This window comes from Lithobates pipiens, unplaced genomic scaffold, assembly GCF_037356315.1.
Source record: "Lithobates pipiens isolate NorthernLeopardFrog02 unplaced genomic scaffold, aLitPip1_a1.2 Scaffold_13, whole genome shotgun sequence".
Classification (NCBI taxonomy): domain Eukaryota; kingdom Metazoa; phylum Chordata; class Amphibia; order Anura; family Ranidae; genus Lithobates; species Lithobates pipiens.
In genome coordinates this window covers 71,791,769-71,801,369 of record NW_027507718.1, presented here as the reverse complement: position 1 = coordinate 71,801,369, position 9,601 = coordinate 71,791,769, and the positions used below count along the sequence as shown (strand labels likewise).

The window sequence follows — 9,601 nt, the reverse complement described above, 5'->3', positions numbered from 1 at the left end:
GGTGAGCTACAACTCTAACATGATCATACTGCAATGAAAGCACTGAGTGTACCTGTAAGTTTTTTGTTTTGTTTTTTGTTTTTTCATATCACCATACGATAATGTGCTCCATTTTAATGTATAAAGTTTAGAAATGGCAGGATTATTTTACATTGTTTAAACGCTTTATGACCTTAGGCTGTTTTTAAAGCTCTACAGAAATTCAATCAATTTTTACAGTAGTGAGAAGGACAGCCCTCCCTCCACTGCTGCCTGCCATGATTCCCAGGCACTCCCATTTCTTCGAGACTGCAGTAAACTTCCCCATACATTTCTGGTTTCAGTTTATTCATTCCCTGGTTACGATAGCCTGGGAAGAAACTAAGCATGATCTGTGCTTGATTGGCTGCAGTGAAGGTTAGGGGAGACATGAGGGGGGTCTAATGTACCCATAAAGAGAACTTGTCACTTGCCCATGCTATCACATCGGGAGCTTGTTAGCCTCCTTGTGATATCAGTTTTTTTGTTTTGTTTTTTATGAAAAAGGTGTAACAAAAATAAACAGAGAAAAAAACCTAGTTTCCCCCACATGTAAACGCAACTGCAGGGCCTTGCACGTGTAATTGAAAAGTGTTTGTACCCCACACTTGAGGTACTGCTGCGAGCGTTGTAGGGGAACCAATAATTCTGGGACCATAATTCATGATTAACTCTAAACTGATAGCCTGCAATAGCTTTTAAAGCATCACCTATGAAAAGTTTTTTAGGTATTGTATTTTTTTGCTATTTCGTAGGCATACACAATTTTGAGTCTTGGCATGTTTGGCATCTGTTTACACAATGCTAAACTGTCTTTTATATTTATAAAACAATTGAGCATTCTGTTATGTTTCTGTGCATTACAATTAATTTTAGTGTAATATTTCGTAAATATGTGTTTGATAAAGAGCTGTGCAAATGGCATGCCTATTCATTCAGCAAAAATGATGTTTGGGGATTTTTTCTAGCATAAAAATGCTGATTTAATGTGTATGAAAAATAAAAAATTGCCCCGGATACAAAGTGGTAAAGCACATCTAGAGCTTTTATTTTCAGTTGTTTTTTTATTAAAACATGTGAAAAAGACAAAAGCATAAAAAAAAGTAAAACGTAAAAGCTTAAGTTGGTTTATTTTTTATTTTGTTTTACTGCCTATATTTTACTGCTAGGGCTCTAGTAGCACTTTTACATTACTGCACTGTCCAGAAACCGCAAGCCAAGGGCTTGGCTGTCAATTGTGGGGCATCCCCATTGATCTCAATGGGTGAGCTTGACAGAATTCCGGTGGACAACTGAGGCATGGTAAAACCAAAAACTGGGTACTTCTGTACTCGGCCATTGTCCAAAATGGGCAACAGTGCATGTACATCTGGACTAACTAGTATTGGTGTGTGTAGTGTATGGATGTGTGTATGTTTTTATATATATATATATATATATATATATATATATATATATATATATATATATATATATATATATATATATATATATATATATATAAAAATATAAATACATTTGTGTGTGTGTAATATAAACTAGATTACTCAGATCGGTGAGTAATATGTATATGTGTGTGTAATATGTAATATAAACTAGATTACTCAGATCAGTGAGATTTTATGTGGTATTGGAAGGAAAAAATCCCTCCCCGCTGAGCTATTGTGTTCTCACAGTGGGGGGAGGTGTAGGGAGTTGTCCCTGCTGGGATAACACGCAGTGATTATTGCTAGCGGCTATAGCTGCTGTCAATCACATGAAAAATCCGACATGCTGATTGTACCCAAGTGGATCAATGAATCGACTTTGGTACAATCAGCCTGCCCAACCTGTCCCTGCTGAACCAACTGTGGCTGGCTTAAAGTGGTTGTAAGGGCAGAAGTTTTTTTCATCATCTGCAGTAAGGTAAAAAAAAAAAGAAAAATATCTTGCTATCAGCTCTCCCTACACCCCCCCCCCCCCCCCAAAATACATGAGCCTGATCATGATCTAGGGATAAAAGCCGAGGCTCTCTCTGCTGTCAGATAGAGCCAGTGATGAGAGAGCAGGGGGTGGGGCCAAGCCCTGCTCTGTATGTCTTATGCATGGTGAGAAGGAGCACGCACAAGTGCCCCCATAGCAAGCAGATTGCTATGGGGGCAGTCAGCGGGGGCGGGAGCCCAGAGCACTGGTGCAGGACCTGAAAAGAGGAGGATTGTGTAAAACCACTACCTAGAGCAGGTAAGTATAACATGTTTGTTGTTTTAAGCAACACAAAGCTGACCCTTTAATATTACTTTAAATTCCAGTCATGCTGCAAAAATGCACACATAATTGAGCCAGTTGTTTCTAGAGATTGATGTGCCATCTTGCCATGTTTGAGACAGAAATGCAAAATACCTGATTTCGACTAAGTGTATAATCAGAGTATATGATCAACTGGACTTCTCAGACACAAGACAGGACATTTTTTTTCATTCCAATTTACTATCCAGCAAGATGAAGTTAATTGGCTGTAAAAGTGTTTTTACATTATTTTGAGGCTTATCAGTCTTTCAGAAATGGGAATGCAAATTGCTTGATCCTAAATTAACTATGATGAATGATTTTCTATTGGATTCTTATTAAAATGTGGTAATTACATAATCGTGCCTGTCAAGTGTCATGCTTTCTCTGGCACTTTTCAACTTCTTTATGAGTCGGGGATTAATGAAATTTAAAGGGCAAAATGGTCCTCAATCTCCCTTTTTCTTTATGAAGCTTGTTCTGCTGGGTGAAAGAATTGGCACAAGCTTGAAGTGTTTGTAAGTTTTACCATCCTCTCCAGCTGTTAAAGTGTTATTAAACCCAAACTTATTAAATTATCACACTTACCGTACATTCATTTTGCAAACTGTCTCTGCTTTACAGCACTTGATCCTTTTTGCTTTTGTCCTCCCGACTTCTGTTGTGGCTCCTATTACTCGGCGGCTCTCTATAGAGCAGTGTGTGCACTTAACCACTTAAGCCCCGGACCAATTTGCAGCCAAAGCACCAAGCCCCCTTTTGCGATTCGGCACTGCGTCGCTTTAACTGACAATTGCGCGGTCGTACATCGTGGCTCTCAAAATTGGCACCTTTTTTTTCTTCTCACAAATAGAGCTTTCTTTTGGCGGTATTTGATCACCTCCTGAGGTTTTTATTTTTTACGCTATAAACAAAAATAGAGCGACAATTTTGAAAAAAATGCAATATGTTTTACTTTTTGCTATAATAAATATCCCCCAAAAAAATATAAAAACGTTTTTTTCCTCAGTTTAGGCCGATACGTATTCTTCTACATATTTTTCGTAAAAAAAAATCGCAATTAGCGATTATTGATTGGTTTGCGCAAAAGTTATAGCATTTACAAAATAGTGGATAGTTTTATAGCATTTTTTTTTTTTTTTTTTTTTTTTTACTAGTAATGGCGGATATCAACGATTTTGCTTTGTTTTTTTGTTTTGTGTTTTTGTTTTTTGTGTATATTTTTTTTATTGTGACTGCGACATTATGGCGGACACATCGGACATTTTTGACACATTTTTGGGACCATTGTCATTTATACAGCAATCGTTGCTATTTAAATGCACTGATTCCTGTGTAAATGACACTGGCATTGAAGGAGTTAACCACTAGGGAGCAGTGTAGGGGTTATGTGGGACGTTGTGTTTTTTTTTTTTTTTTTTATTGTAGGGCGTGGCCTGGCATGTGACGTCACTGATTTGTTTTTTCCTATAAAAGGGAACAGATGATCGGTGACAGCCACACTAAGAAGCACAGGGACAGATTTGTTAACACAGACCTCTCCTCGTTCTTCAGCTCTGTGACCCGATCGTGGGACACCAGCGGCGATCGGGTCCGCTGCTCCCGGAGCTCAGGACTGGGTTGGGAGCGTGCTCCCCACCCACGGCTGGGCACTTAAAGAATCGCATACAGATACGCGATTGTGCCCAGCCGCACCATTCTGCCGACGTATATCGGCGTGAGGCGGTCTTTAAGCAGTTAAAGTGGACCTTCAGTCATTGTGTCAACTTTCCATCTATTAAATCTTCTGCCCTTGTTGTTTTTACCTTTTTGGATTGTAAAGCCTTTTTTTTTTCTACCAGTAAATCCTTATACAGCCCACTTCCTGTTTCTAGTTTGGTAAAAAGTCTAGGCTTATGACATCATGCACAGCGCTCTCTCACTCTCACAAGAGTTTGCCAGGAAGGGAGGATGAGTCATACGAGGGCCAATGAGAGCTCTGGGGCTGTAGAGCTGGAGGTGTGCATCCTGTGTCTGTGTAAATACAGGAAGTGAACAGGCAGCAGCTTCAGCTGCCCACAGTTAAAATGGTTGCAGTGGAGGGAGATTTCTGCAGCATATTTAGCAAATACTGAATCACAGTATATAAAAAAATAATATGCAAAGTGACTGGAGGGAAACTTCAGAATGGCTGTTTTTGATGCAGTTCCTCTTTAACCTTCACCGCTCTGAGGGTTTAATGCTACTTTAAACATTGAACTGAATGCATGCAACTGCCCCAAAAGAAAATCTGAACATACCCTTTAATCCTTTTTACAGCAGTAACGTGATCACTATTCATCTCTTAGCCCTTGTACACACGGTCGGACATTCCGACAACAAAATCCATCGGATTTTGTCCGAAACTTGTGTGGCATACACATGGTTGGACAAAGTTGTCGGAAAATCCGATCGTACGTAACGTGATGACGTTATTTCGTTAGGACGGGACTACGTTCAGGCTAGTAGCCAATAGCTTTGGTCTAGGAATTTGATCTGAGCATGCGTGGCACTTTGTCCAATCGGAATTCTCTACACACAATCGGACAAAGTCCGATCAGATCATGTAGTTGGAAAGTTTTATAGCCCAGCTCTAAATCTTTGTCCGTCGGATATTCAGACGGAAACAGTCCAATGGAGCCCACACACGGTCGGCTTATCCGACAACATTTTCCGTCGGAATGTCCGACCATGTGTACAAGGGCTTAGGAATAGCAATGCTTGGAATGATGCTACGCTGGAGCGTGTCACCTGTTCTTTGCACGTTGCAGAACGGTTTGATGTGGGATGACAGTAAGGCTCCTTGCAGGAGATGCTGTTAAAGTGATACTAAACACACACTGTTTAACTTACATTGTCCCTTCTATTTCTGTATATGGATGATAGCACTGTAATTATTTTAATAAAAACAAAACCTCCAAGTACCTTTTGTTAATCAATATACAGCTGTCGCATGACCCACATCTGTCTGCAGGGAAACATAAGCAAGAGGAGCTTCTACTCCTCTGCTGGTCACATGTTCAAAATAAAAAAAAAATAAGCCTTTGAAATAGAGTAAAAATAAATATCAATAAACTGTTTTTAAATCATCATACACAGATGTTATAGGGAGGAAATGCTCAGCATATAAACTCACTGCAAACTGACCATGTGCAGAGCTGCCAACATTGCTCTGAAAAATTACTTGTTGAATTAGGGACATGGGCAGAAGGGGTAGACAGCAGCAGGATCAACCAGGTTTTTTTGCCGATTATAGAATATGAATTTCATAGTGACTGAGTGATTATGAACAACATGTAATACACCATTTATCAATGTTTTTTATTGTGTGAGTTTAGTGACACTTTAATCATTCTGTGTAAGAAAGAGCATAGGAGAGGGTGTTGGCTGTGCTAGAATTGAGGAAAACCTACGACTACGCTCAGTGGGAAGAGGGCTCGCAGATAGTGTAGTCGCACCAATCACAGAAAAGAGCACTGGCAGGATCAACAACTAGTTTAGACTTTTATTAATAATTAAAAAAAATATTGGCACTATATCATAAAAAAAATATAGGGAGACACAGCTGCTTTTGAGGGGGGGGGGGGGAAGAGTAGGTTAACACTTTAGCTTGTCAGAAAAATGCTCATCCAGGATGGCACTTTTGTTTATATACCTCATGTCCAAACTACATTTTATCAGAATGTTATTTTGAGAGATCTATGAATTTGACAGGCTTGCCTTTCCTGCAGTAAAACATCCCATGTGTGTATCTGGGCAGGGCATCCTTTTGGTTTGCTAAGGGCTAAAGGGGAAGTGAATTTAATGTGCATAAAATCTACATATCTCCAAAAAGTCTCCACTTTTTTTAAGCAGCCTCATGTGCATTTCATAAGCAGCATTGGTATGCGTACACCTACATCAGCACATGTGTGAAAATTTGTATTATGTCATACTTAATGTGATTGTAGCCATATTAGTGCAATTGTGACAGAGAAAATTAAGTACTGTCAGTGATACTTTTTTTATTTGCACTAACATACAATTTTTCAGGACAAGCTTTCGGGGTATGACCCCTTCTTCAAGGTCCAAGCAGTACTGATTTACAAATTTTTAAGCAGAATGTAAAAATCCTTACCCATTATTCTAAAGTTTTACAACCCCCTCTGTGACTAGCCCCCCCCCCCCCCCCCCCTCCATTCCATAGCTCTCCCTCTGTCTTATCTCACTAACTCTGCTGTTATCTTTATTGCCATTGATTTGTATGTGGGGTTTTTTTTTTTTCTCTCCTTTCCTTTTCCCTTTTGTTTTGTTTTGTTTTTACATTCTGCTTAAAAATTTGTAAATCATTACTGCTTGGACCTTGAAGAAGGAGACATACCCCGAAAGCTTGTCCTGAAAAATTGTATGTTGGTGCAAATAAAAAATATCACAGACAGTACTCAAGTTTCTATTGTTATGTCAGAAATTGGATCTGGTACCTACTGATATAACCACAAGAGCCCTAGTTTTCTGAATTTACAATGCATTTTTTGCTTGCCCACCGGTCTTCTTTACTCTTACCACATTGCAGCTGTCAGTCAAATGCTATGAGCGAAGAGCAGGGGGTGGGGCCGAGCCGTGCTATTTGTGTCAATGGGCACACATAGCTCGGCTTGGGATTGAGCCCCATGCCTGCCTCTATAGCAAGTGCTTGCTATAGGGACAAAAACTGAAGGGATGAAACCAAGATCGCCAGCAGGTGACCCCATAAGAGGTTTGGGGCTGTTCTATGCACCTGCACAGAGCGGTGAGTATAAATAACATGTTTCTTATTTTAATTCAAAATGCCTTTAAAACTGCTTTCAAGAGGAAGTAAAGGCAAAAAAAAACACACCCTGTAAGGCGAAGGCATAATGAGCTAGTATGCATAGCATACTAGCTCATTATGAATAACTTACCTGAGAACGAAGCCCCCGAAGCAGTCCTCCGTCTTCCTCTTCGCCGCTGCCATGTATCCCGGAGTGACTTCCGGGTCTCACTGCTCCAGCACTGTGATTCGCCGGAGCCGCGATGACGTCACTTGCGCGCATGCGCACAGGAGCCGACACGAGCGGCATATTGCCGCGATCTGCGGCCTGCCCAGTGCGCATGCGCCATAGACAGCGGTGGCTGTCTTTTTCTAAATATCTCCTAAACAGTATAGGTTTAGGAGATATTTCTTGGACCTACAGGTAAGCCTTAATCTAGGCTTACCTGTAGGTCAAAGTGGTTTGTAAGGGTTTACAACCACTTTAAAGTACATATGGGGTATTAAATATGACATCACAATGCAGTGAACATCAGCACTGTAATACTATGGCTAATAAATATTTTTCAGTGTCGTAATGTGAAATGTGTGCATATAGAGAAGACCTTTAAATTTACATCTGTCAAAAGGATGCTAAGATAAAACAGTAATTTCATCTATGGAATCCCAATCACATTTCTTTTTAATGCACTCTTCCCACTGTGCAGACACTTGCCCTTCTATGATGTACAGCAGGGTTCACCCTGTATGGATCCCCACCAAACAGCATTATTGGGACTGTATAAAAGCTGCTCTGAAGCTGTTTGAGCACATAGGCTTGTCAACTATTGTTTTTAGTTAGTTGTGACTTATTTTTTACATCTTTAAGTGTTTGTTTCTAAAATGTTTTAACGTCCATCTTCTAGGAGAATGCCTGTGCAAGGTGTATGCTGAAATCCTGTATCTGCTGCCTTTGGTGTCTGGAAAAGTGCCTCACATATTTAAATCAGGTGAGTAATGTACATTTCACGTATAAGCTTAATAGATTAGACCTTGGGCTTGTTTAAAGCAGTATTATACCCAAAAGCAAACCTTTATTATATTAAAGCATACCAATTCTTAGATGTGATGGCTATGTTTTCTATTATAGGATTTCTTTATTCTATTTCCGATGATCCAGCCAGTAGGTCTGTTGTTTTTCAACAGAAAAGTTCTCTTGCAGTTAGAGATGACAGACCATTTACCACTGGCAGGGGTGCTTAAAATGATCAGCTTTATATATGTACAACCTTTATCACAGAAGGAAAAAAGACTGTTTGCTAAAGTATTAGCTAGAGTTGAAGCATTTTTACCCCAATATTTCATATTCCTGATATGTGCCTGCTGTACCATGTACTTGTATGAGAAGGTATCCTGTTATCTTTTTTTTATTGCTTCCTTTGTGTGCAATTCCTGGTATTCCTGCTAGTCCCTCTGTTTCCTATTAAAAACTGACCATACTAAGCAGGAGAACACACTGTTATCATCAGATGCTCAGATCTCTGCTTCCACTCTTACGCTGACGACACGCAACTTTATTTCCGGATCAATGGAAAAAAAGATCACCAACAACAACTTGAAAACTGCCTCAAATCAATAGAGGACTGGATGACCACCAACTCCCTCCAGCTGAACCAATCAAAGACAGAGCTTCTTATCTTACACCCAAATCATAAGCCCGCAACCAAAACCTCCTGGTCTCCACCAACCGTGTTTGGGCAGACTATCTCCCCAAAGACCAAAGCGAAGAGTCTCGGGGTTATTTTAGACGCACAAATGTCAATGGATGCGCAAATAGGATCTGTAGTCAGTCGATCTCACCATCTACTGCGCATGCTTCGCAGACTCATCCCTTTTATCCCAAAGAATGACAAAGCAGTGGTAGTTGGAACAATCATTAATTCAGGACTGGACTACGCAAACTCGCTTTACATAGGATTACCACAATATCAACTTGCGCGATTACAACTGATCCAAAACACGGCGGCAAGGCTGATAACAGGAAAAAAACCCTGGGAATCCATTTCTCCTTCACTGAGGAGCTTACATTGGCTAACCGTAAAAAATCGGATCACGTTCAAGACCCTTTGCCTCACCCACAAATGTGTGCATAGAGAAGCTCCGCAATACCTAATGGAGAAAATAAATCATTACACACCAAACCGCAGTCTTCGATCAGCCAACAAAAACCTCCTCCTCGTGCCCAAAGCCCGGTATAAATCCAAGGGTGATCGGAGATTCGCTGTCCAAGGGCCTCTGCTATGGAATGCTCTACCAATCAACATCCGCCTGGAAGAAAATCACCTGGCTTTTAGGAAAAAACTCAAGACCTTCCTCTTTTAGCAGATGATCAAAGCTCGCCACAGCGCCTAGAGGCGATTCAGTTCGCATTGTGCGCTATATAAGTATTTCATTCATTCATTCACTGTGGTCAGTTCTCTAGCTATACTGGGAACTCGGTGTGCTCTCCTACAATGATCAGACTTCCCCCTCCTGCTATGCCTATGGGAATAG

The 9,601-nt window shown here is 40.4% G+C and overlaps 1 protein-coding gene across 1 annotated transcript in view; it reads left to right on the top strand.

The window, feature by feature from the left end:
• Positions 1–9,601, top strand: part of SLC44A1 (solute carrier family 44 member 1) — a 277,051-nt gene that overhangs the window by 206,315 nt on the left and 61,135 nt on the right. Inside the window, exons 11-12 of the mRNA XM_077475185.1 lie at position 1; positions 7,975–8,058. The exon at position 1 is cut by the window's left edge and continues 156 nt beyond it. Coding sequence (XP_077331311.1) covers position 1; positions 7,975–8,058 — 85 coding nt within the window. The remainder of the gene's footprint in view (positions 2–7,974; positions 8,059–9,601) is intronic.